The sequence below is a fragment of the Schistocerca americana genome, chromosome X (genome assembly GCF_021461395.2).
Source record: "Schistocerca americana isolate TAMUIC-IGC-003095 chromosome X, iqSchAmer2.1, whole genome shotgun sequence".
NCBI classification, from domain to species: Eukaryota; Metazoa; Arthropoda; class Insecta; order Orthoptera; family Acrididae; genus Schistocerca; species Schistocerca americana.
The window spans coordinates 1,001,235,408-1,001,257,538 of NC_060130.1; the positions used below are offsets into that span (position 1 = coordinate 1,001,235,408).

General features: G+C 45.3%; 1 protein-coding gene across 2 annotated transcripts in view; it reads left to right on the forward strand.

Moving 5' to 3' along the window:
* LOC124555427 (inactive selenide, water dikinase-like protein) overlaps positions 1–22,131 on the forward strand; it is a 160,503-nt gene that overhangs the window by 63,529 nt on the left and 74,843 nt on the right. For both annotated transcript variants that reach the window (XM_047129332.1, XM_047129331.1), the window contains exon 3: positions 5,846–5,994. In XM_047129332.1, coding sequence (XP_046985288.1) covers positions 5,846–5,994 — 149 coding nt within the window. The remainder of the gene's footprint in view (positions 1–5,845; positions 5,995–22,131) is intronic.

The window sequence follows — 22,131 nt, forward strand, 5'->3', positions numbered from 1 at the left end:
ATAATATACAGAAGAATGGAAAAGAAAATTGAGAATGCGCTAGGTGACGATCCGTTTGGCTTTAGGAAAAGTAAAGGGACGAGAGAGGCAATTCCGACGTTACAGCTAATAATGGAAGCAAGGCTGAAGACAAATCAAGACACTTTCATAGGATTTGTCGACCTGGAAAAAGCGTTTCACAATATAAAATGGTGCAAGCTGTTAGAGATTCTGAAAAAAGCTATAGGGAGAGACGGGTCATATACAATATGTACAACAACCAAGAGGGAATAATAAGAATGGACGATCAAGAACGAAGTGCTCGTATTAAGAAGGGCGTAAGACAAGGCTGTAGCCTTTCGCCCCTACTCCTCAATCTGTACATCGAGGAAGCAATGATGGAAATAAAAGAAAGGTTCAGGAGTGGAATTAAAATACAAGGTGAAAGGATACCAATGATACGATTTGCTGATGACATTGCTATCCTGAGTGAAAGTGAAGAAGAATTAAATGATCTGCTGAACGGAATGAACAGTCTAATGAGTACACAGTATGGTTTGAGAGTAAATCAGAGAAAGACGAAGGTAATGAGAAGTAGTAGAACTGAGAACAGTGAGAAACTTAACATCAGGATAGATGGTCACGAAGTCAATGAAGTTAAGGAATTCTGCTACCTAGGCAGTAAAATAACCAATGACGGATGGAGCAAGGAGGGCATCAAAAGCAGACTCGCTATGGCAAAAAAGGCATTTCTGGCCAAGAGAAGTCTACTAATATCAAATACCGGCCTTAATTTGAGGAAGAAATTTCTGAGGATGTACGTCTGGAGTACGGCATTGTATGGTAGTGAAACATGGACTGTGGAAAAACCGGAACAGAAGAGAATCGAAGCATTTGAGATGTGGTGCTATAGACGAATGTTGAAAATTAGGTGGACTGATAAGGTAAGGAATGAGGAGGTTCTACGCAGAATCGGAGAGCAAAGGAATATGTGGAAAGCACTGATAAGGAGAAGGGACAGGATGATAGGACATCTGCTAAGACATGAGGGAATGACTTCCATGGTACTAGAGGGAGCTGTAGAGGGCAAAAACTGTAGAGGAAGACAGAGATTGGAATACGTCAAGCAAATAATTGAGGACGTAGGTTGCAAGTGCTACTCTGAGATGAAGAAGTTAGCACAGGAAAGGAATTCGTGGCGGGCCGCGTCAAACCAAGTCAGTAGACTGATGACAAAAAAATATTCAGAGAGATCAGTTCAGACATTGGGATCTGGGTTTGTACAGTTATCTAGCAACAGTACAACCCTGCTGTGTTCAGGCAGATAAAGGTTTTTTATGCTCTATCACAAAAGGTACAAAATTCTGCAAAAACCAGTACTTAAAACAATTCTGATGTTATCCATGCATTGGAATGAGCTCCATAAATTACACAAAAATTTAAAATGTGCGTAAAAGCTGTTGACGTTTTGTGTTTCACACAAGAATGTGAGGGGGTCAACATGTTATCTAGATCATTCAAATGCAATAAAACTATCAACTGATCACCCTCTTCCCCTTCCCTCTCCCTCCCTCCTCCCCTCTCCCTCCCTCCTTTCCTTCTTCCCCCTCCCTCCCTCCTTCCTTCTTCCCCCTCCCTCCCTCCTTCCTTCTTCACCCTCCCTCCCTCCTTCCTTCTTCACCACCCTCCCTCCTCTCCTTCTTCCCCCCTCCCTCCCTCCTTCCTTCTTTCCCCCTCCCTCCCTCCTTCCTTCTTCCCCCTCCCTCCCTCCTTCCTTCTTCCCCTCCTCCCTCCTTCCTTCTTCCCCCTCCCCTCCCTCCCTCCTTCCTTCAGCCCCCTCCCTCCTCCTTCCTTCTTCCCCCTCCCTCCCTCCTTCCTTCTTCCCCCTCCCTCCCTCCTTCCTTCTTCCCCCTCCCTCCCTCCTTCCTTCTTCCGCCTCCCTCCCCTCCTTCCTTCTTCCCCCTCCCTCCCTCCTTCCTTCTTCCCCCTCCCTCCTTCCCTCCTTCTTCCCCCTCCTTCTTCCCCCTCGCTCCTTCCCCCTCCCTCCTTCCCCCTCCCTCCCTCCCACCTTCTTCCCCCTCCCTCCCTCCCTCCCTAATTCTTCCCCCTCCCTCCCTCCCTAATTCTTCCCCCTCCCTCCCTCCCTAATCTTCCCCCTCCCTCCCTAATTCTTCCCCCTCCCTCCCTCCCTAATTCTTCCCCCTCCCTCCCTCCCTAATTCTTCCCCCTCCCTCCCTCCCTAATTCTTCCCCCTCCCTCCCTCCCTAATTCTTCCCCCTCCCTCCTCCTTCTTCCCCCTCCCTAATTCTTCCCCTCCCTCCCTAATTCTTCCCCTCCCTCCCTAATTCTTCCCCCTCCCTCCCTAATTCTTCCCCCTCCCTCCCTCCCTCCTTCTTCCCCCACCCTCCCCACTCTTCACGCTCCCCCCACTCTTCACCCTCCCCCCACTCTTCACCCTCCCCCCACTCTTCACCCTCCCCCCACTCTTCACCCTCCCCCCACTCTTCACCCTCCCCCCACTCTTCACCCTCCCCCACTCTTCACCCTCCCCCCACTCTTCACCCTCCCCCCACTCTTCACCCTCCCCCCACTCTTCACCCTCCCCCCACTCTTCACCCTCCCCCCACTCTTCACCCTCCCCCCACTCTTCACCCTCCCCCCACTCTTCACCCTCCCCCCACTCTTCACCCTCCCCCCACTCTTCACCCTCCCCCCACTCTTCACCCTCCCCCCCACTCTTCACCCTCCCCCCACTCTTCACCCTCCCCCCACTCTTCACCCTCCCCCCACTCTTCACCCTCCCCCCCACTCTTCACCCTCCCCCCACTCTTCACCCTCCCCCCACTCTTCACCCTCCCCCCACTCTTCACCCTCCCCCCACTCTTCACCCTCCCCCCACTCTTCACCCTCCCCCCACTCTTCACCCTCCCCCCACTCTTCACCCTCCCCCCACTCTTCACCCTCCCCCCACTCTTCACCCTCCCCCCACTCTTCACCCTCCCCCCACTCTTCACCCTCCCCCCACTCTTCACCCTCCCCCCACTCTTCACCCTCCCCCCACTCTTCACCCTCCCCCCACTCTTCACCCTCCCCCCACTCTTCACCCTCCCCCCACTCTTCACCCTCCCCCCACTCTTCACCCTCCCCCCACTCTTCACCCTCCCTCCCTCCCTCCCCACTCTTCACCCTCCCTCCCTCCCTCCCCACTCTTCACCCTCCCTCCCTCCCTCCCTCCCCACTCTTCACCCTCCTCCCTCCCTCCCTCCCCACTCTTCCCCCTCCCTCCCTCCCTCCCTCCCCACTCTTCCCCCTCCCTCCCTCCCCACTCTTCCCCCTCCCTCCCTCCCTCCCTCCCTCCCTCCCCACTCTTCCCCCTCCCTCCCTCCCTCCCTCCCTCCCTCCCCACTCTTCCCCCTCCCTCCCTCCCTCCCTCCCTCCCCACTCTTCCCCCTCCCTCCCTCCCTCCCTCCCTCCCCACTCTTCCCCCTCCCTCCCTCCCTCCCTCCCACCCCACTCTTCCCCCTCCCTCCCTCCCTCCCCACTCTTCCCCCTCCCTCCCTCCCTCCCCACTCTTCCCCCTCCCTCCCTCCCTCCCCACTCTTCCCCCTCCCTCCCTCCCTCCCCACTCTTCCCCCTCCCTCCCTCCCTCCCCACTCTTCCCCCTCCCTCCCTCCCTCCCCACTCTTCCCCCTCCCTCCCTCCCTCCCCACTCTTCCCCCTCCCTCCCTCCCTCCCCACTCTTCCCCCTCCCTCCCTCCCTCCCCACTCTTCCCCCTCCCTCCCTCCCCTCCCCACTCTTCCCCCTCCCTCCCTCCCTCCCTCCCCACTCTTCCCCCTCCCTCCCTCCCTCCCTCCCCACTCTTCCCCCTCCCTCCCTCCCTCCCTCCCCACTCTTCCCCCTCCCTCACCACTCTTCCCCCTCCCTCACCACTCTTCCCCCTCCCTCCCTCCCTCCCCACTCTTCCCCCTCCCTCCCCTCCTCGCTCCCCTCCCTCGCTCCCCTCCCTCGCTCCCCTCCCTCGCTCCCCTCCCTCGCTCCCCTCCCTCGCTCCCCTCCCTCGCTCCCCTCCCTCGCTCCCCTCCCTCGCTCCCCTCCCTCGCTCCCCTCCCTCGCTCCCCTCCCTCGCTCCCCTCCCTCGCTCCCCTCCCTCGCTCCCCTCCCTCGCTCCCCTCCCTCGCTCCCCTCCCTCGCTCCCCTCCCTCGCTCCCCTCCCTCGCTCCCCTCCCTCGCTCCCCTCCCTCGCTCCCCTCCCTCGCTCCCCTCCCTCGCTCCCCTCCCTCGCTCCCCTCCCTCGCTCCCCTCCTCGCTCCCCTCCTCGCTCCCCTCCTCGCTCCCCCCCTCGCTCCCCCCCTCGCTCCCCCCCTCGCTCCCCCCCTCGCTCCCCCCCTCGCTCCCCCCCTCGCTCCCCCTATCACTCCCCTCCTCGCTCCCCCTATCACTCCCCTCCTCGCTCCCCCTATCACTCCCCTCCTCGCTCCCCCTATCACTCCCCCCCTCCCTCCCCCTATCACTCCCCCCTCCCTCCCCCTATCACTCCCCCCTCCCTCCCCCTATCACTCCCCCCTCCCTCCCCCTATCACTCCCCCCTCCCTCCCCCTATCACTCCCCCCTCCCTCCCCCTATCACTCCCCCCCTCCCTCCCCCACTCACTCCCCCCCTCCCTCCCCCACTCACTCCCCCCTCCCTCCCCCACTCACTCCCCCCTCCCTCCCCCACTCACTCCCCTCTCCCTCCCCCACTCACTCCCCCCTCCCTCCCCCACTCACTCCCCCCTCCCTCCCCCACTCACTCCCCCCTCCCTCCCCCACTCACTCCCCCCTCCCTCCCCCACTCACTCCCCCCTCCCTCCCCCACTCACTCCCCCCTCCCTCCCCCACTCACTCCCCCCTCCCTCCCCCACTCACTCCCCCCTCCCTCCCCCACTCACTCCCCCCCTCCCTCCCCCACTCACTCCCCCCTCCCTCCCCCACTCACTCCCCCCTCCCTCCCCCACTCACTCCCCCCTCCCTCCCCCACTCACTCCCCCCTCCCTCCCCCACTCACTCCCCCCTCCCTCCCCCACTCACTCCCCCATCCCTCCCCCACTCACTCCCCCATCCCTCCCCCTCTCACTCCCCCCATCCCTCCCCCTCTCACTCCCCCCATCCCTCCCCCTCTCACTCTCCCCATCCCTCCCCCTCTCACTCCCCCCATCCCTCCCCCTCTCACTCCCCCCCATCCCTCCCCCTCTCACTCCCCCCCATCCCTCCCACTCCCCCACCCCTCTCACTCCCCCCACCCCTCTCACTCCCCCCACCCCTCTCACTCCCCCCCACCCCTCTCACTCGCCCCCACCCCTCTCACTCCCCACTCTCGTAGTGAGTCACATTGCAGTCATATTCAGTTTTCTTCTCACCTCCTCGTCATCCTTTGGGACAACAAAGGGTCGAGCTTAACACAATTCTGCAAACCATTTGCAAACATTCTTTTTTAGAGTGATTGATTAGTGAAAGTTATCTGATTTCAGGCATTGTTGACAGGACATTCTTTTATGAAAATCATGAGGCAGTCATTAACCTTAATGTGACATTTTCGTTGTTTTGCAACACTGCTTCTTCAAACGCTCACTGTAAACAAACTGCTTATCCAATTTATGAGCTGCCATTCTTTTAACAAAGGGAAATGCCTAATTTGAAGGTCATAATGGCAAATCTCAGTAGCATCATGTTGCTGTCAAATGTAAAAAAAACTTAGTTTAACTGTAAATTTCTCTGATATTTGTTTTAAATGTTATGGTTTTGTATTAGCTGTAATAGTGAATTTGCTAATGTTCTTACCATATCCTCCAATCTGCGTAGAAATACTAAATTTACATTTGTTTTCCAGGAGGCATTGCATGTGCAAATGTCCTTAGTGACTTATATGCCATGGGTGTGTCACAGATTGATAGTGTGCTGATGATTATTGCGCCCTCTTCAAAGTTTAGTGACAAGGAGAGAGATGTAATATTACCATTGCTGGCTAAAGGATTTCAGGTTAGTATCAGGTCTGTGTGTGTGTGTGTGTGTGTGTGTGTGTAAATTAAAAGCTCAGCACAGTAGTCAATGAGTACATTATAAAATCTGATGTGTGTATTGTTTAGTATGTTTTTCACAGAGTAGTTTCCACCTTTTATTCGGTTAGAGGTATATGAAATATCTGATGTCAGTAGTAGTTCAGTTCATTTTACTTGGAGAATTATGTATGAGAAAGTATTGTGCAAGATCAGTGCTGCCCCGTTTGTATAGTACCGAGCAACAGCAGATTCGAAGAATAATTTCTGAGCTGTATTTGGGTACCTAGACAACCTATAACTCCATACATGCTGAGACCTACTGGTGTGCATTTATGTAAATTTTTTTTTTTTCCCCCCCCTTAAGGAAAGGGCTACTTTAACTAACTCTTAGGCCATACATGTTGTAATATTGTTAACATAGTGATGGATTTCTGTTGTTTCTACTGTTCTACATATAATTGTTTTGTGTTTAGCAGTAATTGAACTGTGCTGTTTAAATAAGTATACTTGTCCAATTTTTAACTTCATTCATTCAACTGTTGTTTTCCAAGAATCATTACATGTGCGACTGTTACTTTCTTCGAATTTTGAATGTCTATATTTTCCTGTTTAATTACATACAGCTATTAAAAAGCAGTGGTTCTAGTGTCATATCTTGTATTAAAATTGAACAGAAATAGAATTGTTTGAAGTTAGAATTTTCCATGTTTTTTAGAGAACAGTTGAGAGGGGGAAGAGTGGATACAAAAACCTGATGCACTTTGAAGGAATGTTGGTTCTTAAGCTAGATACTTGAACATTAGTCATGAAACACCTGGTACAGTGTAGGGTCCCAACACACACATACATCACCAGCATAATGTAAGAACGTTAATTAGTGTCAAATGTTACTGATCACAAAATACGGATGAATCAGTAAAGTTCCATACTATAAGTATTCAGGCAAAATCTTTGAAATCTCCGGGGGGGAGGAGGGGGCGGGAGGGGGGGGGGGGGAGGAGGGGACCTTAGGGTAAAATCTACATAATCTACAGTACACACAAAAATCAGGCATTATAACACACATATCAAGCTTGTAGTCTTGTATGCTGGCGAAATGCTTACACACTACAGAAAAGGTGATCTGGAAGGGATGAGGGCTGTACTGGAAGTACTTGACCTGACGTATGGATAGCAGTTGTAGTTTCAAACAAATGGTGTGGTAAAAGTACCAGTCTTATAAAGCTTAGGTTTGAAGTTTGGCAATGCTACGTTGTCTAGTGTTTGTTTGGCAGCCACCAATAGTGAACAGTCTGTGAATCTGTAAATTTGGATAAAACTGGTCATTGTTATGTGGTACAATAGTTCCATTTGAAAGGTCTTAGTCCTACTGTTAGTTCTGAGCTACATTCTGCTTGGAAGGACTCTGCTCCTTTGTTTACAACAGTCAGGTATTGATCAGCAGAGTTTAAGTGAGGCCGTATGGCCTGCCAAGGTGAATGTCTCAGTGGTCGACCAACAGAAGTGACAGTAAAGAAATCGTGAAGAAAATCCACAAAATGGTATTGGGTGACCATCAACTGAAAGTGCATGAGCTAGCCGACATTGTTGGCATTTCAAAAAGTGCAGTAAATTACATGCTCACTGAAAATGTGGACATGAGGAAGCTGTGTGCAAGATGGGTGCTATAATTACCCACAGTGGAATAAAAACAGTATCGTAAGGATGTTTCGCTCGAGTTTTTGGTGATGTTGCACTGGAATAAAGCAAAATTAGTGTGTTGATGCACAACTATGGATGAAACATGGGTACATCAGTTCTCACCTGAGACAAAGGAACACTCAAAACAGTGGATTGCAAGAGGTGAATTGGCTCCAAAGAAGACGAAGACATGACTTTAAACAACTGCATTTAGTAAGGAAAAGTTTGTTTCATCATAATAATGCACCGGGTCACGCATCCATTATCGTCATGGCCAGAAGCAACGAGTTGAAGTTATAATTGCTTTCTCATGCACCCTATTCGTCAGATTTAGCCCCCTCTGATTAATTTCTGTTTCCAATGTTGGACAAATGGCTTAGTGGTAAAATCTTTGCCGAAAAGGAAGAGTAATTCTACAGTTGATAGCTATTTTGTGTAGCTCAGTGGTTCTTACTATAAACATGGGCATCAAAGCTATTGAACATCTCTGGGAAAAGCATATTGTACTGAAAGGAGACTATCTAGGGAAATAAAGACTCTTTCCCCCAAATTTTTGTGGTTTCTTTGTTAGGTCAGGTATTTCTCTACGACATTCCTCATATCTTGAAAGAACAACGCAAAATTCTAAGAAAGATACTCAACCCCAAAAAACAGAAGATTGATATAGACTACATCCCAAAAAACGCTATCAAATCTTGTGGCAGACATCAGGAAAAGAAGATTGAAATTTTATGGGCATATCTACGGTCTCCCAACAACAAGATTCACAAAATTGTGATGTACATACCAACAAACTTATACGGCCAAAACGTGGCAAATGGGAAGTACTGCCAGGAAATGAAGTCATCACCAGGCCAGAGACTGGAGCAAGAAAAGAATCCACAGAGGAAAAATGAAAGCTGCTTGGACACTATGAAGACTGGAAGATAACAGGTTTGCATGATCCAAAGTTGTGCAAGTGCACTTAATAAGACAAACATTCCCAATAAACGGAAGAGCATGTTGTTGAGGGAATGTATTGCACAGAACAGTGTGAAACAGAATCCCAGCAAGATCAAAGTCTGCAGTTCCCATCACCGCATTAAAGAGGCTGGGAGAAGCTTAAAAGCAGATGGGGAGATGTCGCCCTGCAGTTTGGATTCCATCCCAAAAACCTGGTTGTCAGATTGGATCATATTCTTCTTTACAATCAACAATGCAGTGAATTAGAAGGGAAACTGAGCTCTAGAAACTGTCTAGTGATGAAACTAAACGGACCATCAGTGGAAAAGCACCCTAAGCTAGTAAAGGCCACTCCTGTGGGTCCTTTTTCCAATGGGAGAGTATACATCAGTATGGAAAGTGTCAGCTCACACAAAGCAAGTAGATGTTGAGGCAGCAAGAATTGTTACTTCATGCTTGAGACCTACACCTTTGACCACTGTTTAACCCCTTGTAGGTGTAAGTCCACCCCGAATCAGAAGACCAGTCACTGCAGAAAAAGAAAGGAATATGCAAACACATACCCAGTACATACACTATATATCCACACTGTTGTCACATTATGCCTGAGGTCGAGAAAGTGTTTTGTGAAGACAACTACCTCTGTAACAGTTGCAACTGAGACCAGGACACACAAGTCTAATCCTGCTACCAGATTGAAAGGGGAACTTCCTGTGACCCACATGCTCACATAACCCACCAGGAGAACATTCAATTGTCTAAGATTGGGAGTCTCCAAACGCAAAAACACCCTAAAGAATGGGGATAAATAGGGGGTGACACAAATGTGGAGAAATCCTCACACACCACCTACTCCTCTGCACACTTTTGGACATAGTAATGTGTTTGCAAGACTTAAAAGGGAATGGTCCAATCCAACATGTTGGAACCTGCCCTGAAATTTTTTATGCAGGAAGAATACAGTGAAAGAAATGCACTGTCAAAAATTTTAGCTGCTAAGATCCAATGCAAGCACTTCAAAAAATATTGAAAATTGCCAAATTCGTACTCAGCCAGATGATTGGAGAAATGTAGACCCCTTCTCAAGTTGTCGTAGACTGTGCATGCGCAACATAGCAGACAAATTGCCTTGGTTGACAGCGCAACACTTTACAGATAACAAAACACAATCTGATTGTAATTTCGAAAGTCAGTTTGCTTCCATTTATAGTTTCTCTGACCCAGTAGTTCAGTTAATATTCACTCGATTTGCAACTCATTTAGTTATCTGTAATCATTACCAGTTTCTTTCTGTGTTATTGGTAACAGCTGACAACGGAAATAAAACGTAAATAATATGCATTGTTTTTTCTTCATATTTGCCTGCTAATAGCACCTGTCTTTGTGCAGGTTACAGTTTCCCAGTAATGGAAGCCAATTAACTTTCTTACTCTCGCAAAGATGTAATTTGAAGATTGTGGTATGCAATCAAAATTGCCTACTTCTCCTGAAGGTGGGTTGTGTTGGAACTTGTTGTTTACTCCATCACACTTGTCCTGTCAGCTTATCCTAGTGTTCCGTGGCCTTGGAAGAGTTGCTAGGCCCTGTTAAGTTTGTGATGTGCAAGTCTCTCGGTAGCGTGCAAGTGCCAGAGGTACAAAATATTACTTCACTCTTCGTCAGACTGTGTTAGCTGTTGCATGTGCTCGATCGATGTCCAGTGTCGTAAACTCCAGTCTGCTCAAAGTGTTTTGTTGGTATGTGAATAACTGTCTAGTGGCTTACTTGATTAGCACATAGGCCAGACTAGCCTCTACTTCCTGGCCACGCTCAGTACTTGGCTGGGGCACAGCAAGCTGCCCCTCTATCCGAAGGTTCATCCTGAATCGAGGAAGATGAGTCTTTAGTTTAAATTATGCTCAGGGGAAAAAAAAAAAAAACCTCTGTGCTATGCAGGTGGCAACACCCAGCTCCAACTGTGGGCTGTCCCACATGGGTTTCTGCCTTATCCACTACTAACATGAGCTTACTCTCAAAGTGTGGTCTCCAGGACCTTATTACAACACAATCTAATGCTTATACTATTTAAAACAGAGATTCTAATTCCTGCAACTCGCCCATTTAGGATCAAAGAAACATAACTACAAAAAGTGTTTTGAGATAGTTCCATTTAAAGGTTTTGTCCAAAAGACTGAGTACTTTCTAATAGTTTTTCAGAAACCTTTCTATGGTAAATAAAAAGTATACTTTATTGACTGTTGTTTTCTACTAGGTGTTACATATTTTAGTCACTCAATGGGCACTAATGAAATATTTAATGAAATTATGCATGCAGTTACGTTTGTCTGATCCTTAACTTAATGGCTCCTGTTGTATAACATATGAACATCAAACAAATAATATGCAGCTTTAAACAATATTATCATGTTAAAGATTACTTCAGTTATGTTAATAGTGTTTTTTATAAATACAGATTACACGGAACAAGCTATGGGAATGTGCGTCAGTGCTTTCAGTGAGTACTAGAAGCAAGAAAACTATTTTCCAGCACGTTTATCATCAGTTTATGATGGAGAATACATAAAAGCCATTATTATTTTCACTTTGCATTATTTGTTTGCAGTATCATTGAACTTACAATAAATAATTTAGAGGTAACAAAAATACTTGGTTTCTAATCTTCACATAACAAACATAAGAAAAATAATTGTAACGAAACACAGTGCTCCCTCACACCTGTTTTTCTGTTCGTGGATTACGGTTTCAAAAATAATACAACACAGACATTTAAATGAGCTAGAATTAGTGGTTTACATGAAATAGCTAAGGTGATGAACTAGCAACAATAATAAAGGAGACAAAACCAGAAAATACATACATGAATTCTATTCCTGTGATTCCTCCACATTTTCCTCATTTTCTAAATCATTAGCAGCATTTAGCCCTTGAAGTCTAATACCCTTATTACATAAATCTGTAAGATCTTTTTTTCTTTTCTTTACTTATGCAGAGAGGAGTGTCATATGCTAGGCACAGAGTATTGTCTTCAGGTCCTGAATTTGAAGAATTTCGTAGGCCAGGTATTTCCTTGGTATGCAAAACTAGTCACGATCCTCGTAGGAATACTTGAAAAACATCATGTCAGGCTGCCTATATTGCATCCTAAGCCATTTCACAGTTTCTCCGTTCTCAGCATTTTTCCTATTCTGAATTATTTTCTTATGAAGCTGGTTGAAATCTAAAATGTGAGTGTTATCCATTTCTGTCACTCTGTACTTGTTGGAAGTCATTCTTACAACTGTATACAAGCCAATGGGAACAAAAACATCCACATGTTTACTTTTTCTTTCAGGGCTCGCATGCACTGAGTCTACTTCCATTTGTGAATGTCCAGGCTCAAAAAAGCATTGGTCGACAGTTGGAATGTCCAGTGTATTCACTGCATGCAAACACACAGTGCTCATGTTGGCATTCCTGTTCTGGCCCCCGCATGTATCAGAAATCAAGGTTATCGGTTTTCCTTGTGCATGATTTTTCAAAAAATCCCATAGACATGAAGCCACCTCTATGGACCTCCTTTTTGCTGTTGTCTCGTCCCACATGTAGCAATCGGTTTTGTTTTCTCCTACACTAAGAACTATGAGATAGTACACAGAGAGCCTTCTTTTATAGAATACTGCCTTTGCATTCACTTTAGAGCAGTAAAGCACAGCTTGTAAGTAAAATTCAGCTAGCAAAGATTCGCCTTTTCATGCACTTTCTTTCTTAATGTTCTTAAATTCCCTTGCCATTTATTTCCTTTTCAGATACCCTTCCCGTTCCCTTTTAAATTCTTTGTCTTCCTTTTCCTCAGCCGAAAGGTGTGAAAACTTGAAACATTTATCTCTCACATCTTTTTGTGACCTGTGGAATTTCAGATTAAATTCTTTTATGAACATAGCATTGTTCCTGATATAACTCATACAGTATTTTAATACTCACATCAGCAGGTAAATAATCTGCTGTACACTCTTCTTGTAATGAGAAGGAAGGGTAGGAAAACTCTTAATGTGTTTCCTTATAGCCTCTTTACTTTCTTCGGGTCTCTCTATACCTTGCTTATGACATCCTCATTGCTCTTTCTCAGTTAGATGAAGTTCATCTCTTGTTTTAATAGTATTTCTTACAAAGGTTTCAGAAATGTCAAATGTCTTGAGGAAAAAACTGCCTACACACGTGAATCTTATCGGATCCCTTTATTAGATGGAATTTGTGGGTCCTCTTTCTTTGTGAGTTATCCAATTTTGTGAGTTATCCAATTTTGTGAGTTATCCAATTTTGTGAGTTATCCAATTTTGTGAGTTATCCAATTTTGTGAGTTATCCAATTTTGTGAGTTATCCAATTTTGTGAGTTATCCAATTTTGTGAGTTATCCAATTTTGTGAGTTATCCAATTTTGTGAGTTATCCAATTTTGTGAGTTATCCAATTTTGTGAGTTATCCAATTTTGTGAGTTATCCAATTTTGTGAGTTATCCAATTTTGTGAGTTATCCAATTTTGTGAGTTATCCAATTTTGTGAGTTATCCAATTTTGTGAGTTATCCAATTTTGTGAGTTATCCAATTTTGTGAGTTATCCAATTTTGTGAGTTATCCAATTTTGTGAGTTATCCAATTTTGTGAGTTATCCAATTTTGTGAGTTATCCAATTTTGTGAGTTATCCAATTTTGTGAGTTATCCAATTTTGTGAGTTATCCAATTTTGTGAGTTATCCAATTTTGTGAGTTATCCAATTTTGTGAGTTATCCAATTTTGTGAGTTATCCAATTTTGTGAGTTATCCAATTTTGTGAGTTATCCAATTTTGTGTGTTATCCAATTTTGTGTGTTATCCAATTTTGTGTGTTATCCAATTTTGTGTGTTATCCAATTTTGTGAGTTATCCAATTTTGTCCTCACACTTCGTTTCTCTTCTTCTTCCACTAACTTATTTAGGTACTGCCTTTGTAGCTCAACTGACCCAAGATCCCAGTAGGCTCTATGGATATATGGATATGTTGTCTTGCTCAGTAAACTTACTCGTGCACTGTCGTGGACATTTAGAGCAATCTTTTGGCTTCACATTTCTTGCAGGAACTTTGGAATTCTTCGTAGAAATATATGCCCTACCATGCAGTCAATTGATTTTTCTTTGATTTCTTTTCTATTCCTCTTTAACTGTTACCCTTTTTTGTTTTCTTGTTTTGTTACTTTTCTCAATACAAGCATTGTCATCTGCAGTTTCCCCTTCCTGATGGTGATGATTTACTTGTACACTAGTTGCATCCTCAGCAGTTTTTGTGACATTTTTTACAAGGGATGTTCCATGTTCAATACTGCTGTCTGTAAAATAACATGACAAGTATTCAGAGGAAGGGAAAAGAAAATTAACTGAAACTGCTATAGTGTCTAGTAATTGTCTGGCTACTCACCAGAATATGTAGTGTTGTCCAGTTCATATGAAGGATCATCATCTGTATTTGAACCAATAAATGTCCTGACTATCTCCATATCACGTTCTTCCTCAGCTGTGAATATAAACAACAGTGGCGATGATGATGATGATGATAACAGTATTATTATTATTATTATTATTATTATTATACTTGCTACCGAAATATATACACTAAGAAACAGGTTCTAATACTTACAGAATTCCATTACATTCTGTTCCTTCTCCAGGCACATTTGAACCATCCTTCTTCCTCTGGACTCCTAGCACCCCTACTTGCTTGTAAACCCATTCACAACTGAAACAATATTTATCTTCCCTGCCAGGAAGTAGCACCTCATTGTTGTCACAGAGTGATGGCGACAATGCTTCTAAAGAGAAGTAGCGGAAAAAACAACTTCTAACAGGTCTGTTAGGATCAGAGAAACGTAAGAGCTGTTCCGTTTCAGAAATTAACACGGTGGCCAGTGGTCTAAAAACAGATCAGCTCTTCTGTCTGTCTGATTCTTACTATTTTTCGTAAAAATGTGGATACATTGACAACTAAAACGGAAACCACTTAAGATAGTTACACTTGTTTGATCGTAACGTAGTTCTTGATTTCGTGTACCTTATGGGACTAACAACTCAAAAGTGGCAAAAATGTAGTTACGTCTGTCTTATCCTAAATGGGGGAACTGTTCCCTTGGCCTACGCCACCTAATCGCTCCAGTGGTAACTGATACATTGATGGGTCCATAGACTGCGCATGTCTGTGTTTATTATAGAAATAAAATATGCAAATATCTAGTCTCCAGACCAGCTGACTTCATCACAACATGGTCTTCCCTACTTTCCGAAATAAACAATACCTCCTGCATTCTTATTCGTATCCATTTTCCTATCACCCAGGATGTCCCCACAAACTCTCTACCTGAGGAAAGGATCATCCAGTTTCCCTTCTTTCCTGAAACAAGTAACTAATGACAAATGAAAACAAAAACAATGGCAACAAAATCCTATCAACTACCCTAAAATAATAAAAGGAGAATACTCATGGCAATGACACAAAAACTCTTAAATCCACCTGAACACAATTCAATGCAAACCATAACCGTAACAAGATTCCATTGTGCTACTTGCTGCACCTCTGCGTACTGGGTCGGTTGCAGAGAACTGCAGTACTGCCTCCGCCATACCCTTAAATGGTTCTTACCTGACTGACGTGAACAGTAGATGTTTTAGAAGGAAACTGTAACCAGTGAGGTCTGTGATATTCCCTTTCCCTTCAGTGTATAAGGATTTGTGACCAATATCCATTGCAGTACACAAAACTGTAGTAGTTTGCCCATGCCCCTATTCAACTGTTTGTGGCATTCCAGAGTCTTCGTGTTTGCCTTTTGTAAGTTTCTCCACACCTCCTGTATTCTCCTCGCAAACTTCTTCACTGATTCACAGTTTGGTCATAATTTAGGGCTCAAACATTCAAACGGGGATGGTGTCTTCATCCCATGCACTACCGCTAATTGTGACGTGCCTCTTCCTGTATGACCTTTTGAGTTGAGTTGTACATGGAAACCTCCTATGGAAGATGAGTATCCCAGTCGTTGTGTCCAGCATTCACGTAAAATCTAGGCATTTTCAAAATATGAACGCACTTCATTGTACCATTAGTTTGAAGGTGGAACGGGCTAGTTCGTAACTTCCAGATTTGTAACAAATGGTTGTACTCAATACAGCTACTTTACAGGATAATGTGTCCATGTTTGTGTGTTTTTTTACGTGGCTGATGGTCAGCTTGTAATTGAACTTGCTAAGGTTTAGAGCCCAATGTGTTAGATGATGAGATGGTTCTTTTAGACCAAGCAGCCGTTCCAGTGACCTATAATCAGTCACAACTTTAGATCGTCCACCATACAAATAACATTGGAAATATGTAATACCATATATGACCACTAACCACTAACATTTCCTTCTTAGTTGTTGAGTATTTAAGCCCCACCTCTTTTAACAGCCTCGAAGCATATGCTACTGGATGCTGCTTTCCATCAATCATCTGACCCAAATTACAGCCGATTGCTTTGTTAGGATGGTCGTAAGAGGATGAACTCTTCTTAAAATGTGGAAAAACCAATACGGGATAGGAAATCAATGCCTTCTTCAGTTTCTCAAATGCTAGCTGACACTCCTGTGCTCACTGAAACTTTTACCCCTTTTTAGAGTAATCTGTTCAAAGTATGTTATTTTTGTGAAATCTTTTACAAATTTATAGTAGTGTTTGCACAAATTGACAAATGATTGTATCTGTTTGGTTGTAAGCAGTGCTGGGAAATTTTGAATTGCTTCTGTAGGACCAGGATTGGTCTGCAAACAGTGCTTGCTAATTACGTGTCCCAGATAATTAACTAAAGTGTGAGCAAAATAGCACTTGTCCATGCTCAGTGTCAAATGTGCTGGTTGTAAACTACTGAAAACATCCTCCAATTGTCTCACATGTTCTGGTATAGCCTTTGAATAGACAGTTATATAATATAAATAGACCTTACAGGTCTTAGGCTTTAAACTTCTTAAAACTCCATCTAACCTCTTAGCAACAAATAATCCTAAGCTAATAATGAGCTTTAAAACTGACACAGGGTTGTTGCAGTGAGACTGAATATTGTAACTCCAAAATCTTCCAAAAATAAATGAAAAATATATTGATTCATAAAATCAGATAAAAATTCACTTGTCACCTTCCTGTGAGACATTTACCACTCATTCTAAATTAACAATGTAAGTGTACATCACATGCTGCTTGAATTCAGAGAAACAATATCGACAGAAATTGAGATTCATACCAAATAAATTAACAAACGATGGAGCTGATCCCCCTTGGTACACAAAACAGGTCAGAACACTGATGCAGAAAAAATGAAAAATGTGTGCAAAATTTAAATTAATGCAAAAACTACAAGATTGGTGATCTTTTAGTGAAGCTCGAAATTTAACACGGATTTCATAGCGAGATGCTTATAGTAGTTTCCACAACAAAATTTTGTCTCAAAACCTATCAGGAAATCCAAAAAGATTCTGGTCCTGTGTAATATATGCTAGTGACAAGATAGTCAGTACTTTCTCTGCACAATAGCAATGGAAGTACTATTAATCACAGTGCTGCTAAAGCAGAGTTAATAAACACAGCCTTCCGAAATTCCTTCACCCAAGACGATGAAATAAATATTCCAGAATTCGAATCAAGAAAAGCTGCCAACATGAGTAACTTGGAAGTAGAGATCCTGGGAGTAGTGAAGCAACTTGAATCGCTTAATGAAAGCAAGTCGTCCGATCCAGACTGTATACCAATTAAGTTCCTTTCAGTGTATGCTGGTGCAATAGCTCCATATTTAACAATCATTTACAACCATTTTCTCGGTGAAAGATCTGTACCCAAAGACTGGAAAGTTGCACAGGTCACATCAATATTCAAGAAAGGAAGTAGGAGTAATCCACTAAATTGCAGGCACATATCATTAATGTCGTTTTGCAGTAGGATTTTGGAACAAAATGAATTAACTTGAAGAGAATGGTCTGTTGACACACAGTCAACATGGGTTTAGAAAATATTTTTGTAAAACACATATAATTCTTTACTCACACACATTGTCGAGTGCTGCAGACAAGCGGTGTCAAATTGGCTGTGTATTTCTAGATTTTGAGAAATTTTTTGACACTGTACCTCAGAAGTGGCTTGTAGTGATTTAGGAGACAGTCTGAACAACTAAATTACATTATTTGCAGATTGTTGTTTATTGTCTAGTAAAGTCATCAGAAGATCAGACCAAATTGCAAAGCAATTTAGAAAAGATATCTGTAAGGTGTGAAAATTGGCAATTGATCTTAAAATAGTGAAGTGTAATGTCCTCCACATCAGTTCTAAAAGGAATCTGTTAAACTTTGGCTATACGATAAATCAAATCTGGCCATAAATTCAGCTAAATACCTGGAAAATACAATCGTGAACAACTTAATTGGAATGAAGACAAAGAAAATGCTGGAGGGAAGGCGAACCAAAGACTGTTTTATTGGCAGAACACTTGATTAATGGAGTAAATTGAGAAAGTTCAAAGAAGAGCAGCGCATTTTGTATTATTGAGAAATAGGGGAGTGTGTGTCACTGACATGCTGCAGGATAGGTGTTTTTTGTTGCATCGGAATCGTCTCACTTTCTCGTCCGAATGTGCAAATATTTTGTTGGCTCCGACATACATAGGGAGAATAGTTGTCATAATAAAAGAAGGGAAGTCAGAGCTCGCATGGAAAATATAGGTGCTTGTTTTTTCCTCGCTCTGTTAAAGATTTTAATAATAGAGAATTATTGTGAAAGTGGCTTGATGAACCATCTGGCAGGCACTTCCAGTGTGATTTACAGAGTATCGATGTAGATGAATAACCACTGAAAATTAGCAGGTGCATTTTAAACGAAATGGTATCAGCTTACGCTGCTAATGTCCGCATGACGCGGTAAATGCTGCCTTTGGCCTAGCCTCAAGTGCTATTTCTGACTGTTAACCACTTTAGAGATGCATTGTAGTAATCACACTAACCCAAATTATCTGAGGTTTCCATAATGTTAGAGACAGGATAAGGATCTGTTATTGTCCGAGTATTCAGAAACCCTTAATCACAGCAAATGCTGTATATCTTTTTTCCATCCAATGATTTTTTAGGAATAATGATGTTATTTGTGCGCGGAGGGCTGTCCCTAGGTTGTGTGATTCCATCTCGTAGTTGCCGTTCAGTGAAATCTTCTCCCAGCAGCAGTAAATGTCTTGGTATGCGATGCGATATGGTTTCCTATAAATTGGCGTACTATCCCCTGCTGCTGCCCCCCCCCCCCCCTCCCCTGCCGGTCTGGGGGTTAGAATACACTCGAGATATTCCTGCCTGTCGTACGAGGTGACTAAAAAAGTGTCACACATTTCGGCCTTTGTTATGGTCCCCTGTAAGGTTTGACCTCCATTCTTCAAAATTTTCCTGAAGAGCGAGCCAATTGTGGAAGTGCGCCTTACAAGGTGCATCGTGTCCATCATGTATAGATCTTTAGCCCACTTCCTTGTCGTCGCATTGCAGTCCTGCCCATATTCCATCTCTTGGGTGAGGACACATTCCTGGGTGCGTTTTCCACCATTCACTATGTGGTGTCAATTTCTGCGTCGATGATGACCATGGCCTTCTTTGCACCTGATACTCAGCATGGTAGCCAGTCTGTTGTGGTGGGGCTGCCATGTACCATGCTGGTTGTAATCCCCTGACCACACAGGGATTGCTCTGCTGATGCCTGCACCATTAACTCTCCACGTATGCCAAGGGGTAGATGCCCATCCCCCTGGGACATTGGGACTGCCAGCAATGGCAATCCTTCCAGGTGGCCTTTGCTGCGGCTGGGTGGTGCCCATGGGGAGGGCCCCTTGTCGGAGTGGGTGGCATCAGAGTGGATGACACGCGATGAAGTGTAGCCAATCGTCTCTTGCTGGTGGTGAAATAGCAGCAGTCTCTAAGCGATCACGAGCTCAGTTCAATGCACAGAAGTACGACCCCAAATCGTTCCCCTCCATGGCCTCACCATGGGTGGAACATCAGCCTATGGATGGCAGCAGATCTTATTAGCCCCGGTACCTTGTATGTTGGAGAGCTGATGGGGAATCTTTCACGACAGTGAAGCCTCAGTTTTTTGTTGAGCATTTAGAGGACATGTTCGGGGAGGTGCAGGGCTTGTCCAAAATGAGATCTGGGTTAGACTTGATGAGAACAGGACCTTCTGCCCAGTCACAGGAGTTACTCACTTGTGACAAGTGGGGGGATGTTTCTGTAACCATCATGCCCCATAAGAACTTAAATATGGTCCAGGGTATCATATTTCACAGGGACCTTATTTTACATTCTGACAATGAGCTGCGCGCCAATTTAGAGCAACGAGGTGTACATTTATTTTGTGGTGTACATTTATTTTGTGGTGTACATTTTGTCCGGCGTGTCCAACGAGGTCCGAAGGATAATCAGGTTGCCACAGGTGCCTTCATCTTGGCCTTTCAGGGTGATATGTTGCCTGTGAAGATCAAGGTGATGGTCTACTGGTATGATAAGCCCTATATCCCTCCGCCGATGCAGTGCTTTAAGTGCTGGAAGTTCGGTCATATGTCTTCCCGCTGTACTTCCAGCATCACATGCCAAGATTGTGGGTGCCTATCACATCCCAATACTCTGTGCCCCACCTCCCATCTGTGTCAACTGTGGAGAGCACCATTTGCCTTGCTCCCCTGACTACAGAATTCTCCAGAAAGAAAGGAAAATCATGGAGTACAAGACCCTGGACGAACTGACATACACTGAGACTAAGAGGAAATTTGGACGCCTGCATCCTGTGCATATGACATCGTCCTATGCCTCCGTACATACTTTGGGAGCGAGCAACACCCCCCCTCCCCCCCCCCCCCCAAACATCGAGTCATCCGTCCCCACTTCTAAGCTGGAGAAGCGTAAGTCGTCTTCAGCTTCTCTCACTAGGAAGGGGTCCTTTGGGTCACTCCCTTCCCAGGTTTCTTCTAGTGGGAAAGATGACACCCACCAGTGGTTGAAGAGCCCAAAAGCAGATGGTTGTAGGGCTTCACGCTCATCCTCAGTCCTGGAGACTGAGCCAGTGCAGTGCTCCCAGCCAGGGAAACCCGAGGAGCAGCAAGAGAAATCCAAAAAGTAAACCACTAAGACCAAGGAAATTGCGGTGGCACCCACACCACCGCTACCTACAAGCTCTGCGGCTGAGGATGAGGTGGAGATTTTGGCGTCCGGTGAGGACCAAGATCTTGCCAGACCCTCAGACACAATGGATATAGACGGCTCAGGCAATAAATCGGTGGTGGCAGGTGACTCTGAGGTGTAAACTGCCTCATTGAATGTTCCATGCCTTCCCAGTCTCACGATGTCATCCTCCATTGGAATTGCGGCGGTTTTTTCCACCGCATGGCTGAGCTACGCAACTGTTAAGCTTTACACCTGCTATCTGCATTGCCCTCCAGGAAACCTGGTTCCCAGCAGTGCAGACCCCTGCCCTCCGTGGCTATAAGGGATATTACAGGAACCGTAGTGACTCTAATCGAGTGTCAAGTGGAGTTTGCGTTTATGTCCTAAACTTAGTCTGTAGTGAACATACGCCCCTTCAAACCCATCTTGAAGCTGTGGCTGTCAGAATAAGGACGGCGCAGGAAATAACTGTCTGCAACGTATATGTTCCTCCAGATGGTGCTGTACCCCTGAATGTATTACCTGATCTGATTGATCGATTCCTAAACCTTTCCTACTTTTGGGAGATTTTAATGCCCATAACCCCTAGTGGGGTGGCACCGTGCTTACTGACCAAGGCAGAGATGTCGAAACTTTACTGTCCCAGTTCGACCACTGCCTCTTAAATACTGGGGCCGCCACACATTTCAGTGTGGCTCATGGTAGTTACTCAGTCATTGATTTATCAATTTGCAGCCCAGAACTTGTCCCATCTATCCACTGGACAGCACATGACGACCTGTGTGGTAGTGACCACTTCTCCGTCTTCCTGTCACTGCCCCAGCATCAGGCACATGGACGCCTGCCCAGATGGGCTTTTGCACAAGGTGGACTGGGGAACTTGCACCTCTGCTGTCACCGCTGAATCTCCCGCACACGGTAACATCGATGTGATGGTTGAGCAGGTGACTAGCACAATTGTGTCTGCGGCAGAAAATGCGATCCCTCGCTCATTAGGGTGCCCAAGGTGTAAGGCAGTCTCTTGGTGGTCGACGGAAGTCGCTGAGGCAATTAAGGAACGTCGGCGAGCTTTACAGTGGCATATGCGGCACCCTTCCCTGGAGCACCTCATAGCCCTTAAATGGCTCCGTGCCCATGTTCGCTACCTTATCAAACAACGGAAGGAGGAATGTTGGGAGAGATACGTCTCCACCATTGGGTGCAACACGTCACCTTCCCAAGTCTGGGTGAAGATCAAATGTCTTTTCGGGTACCAGGCCCCAACAGCTGTCCGCGGTGTTACCATA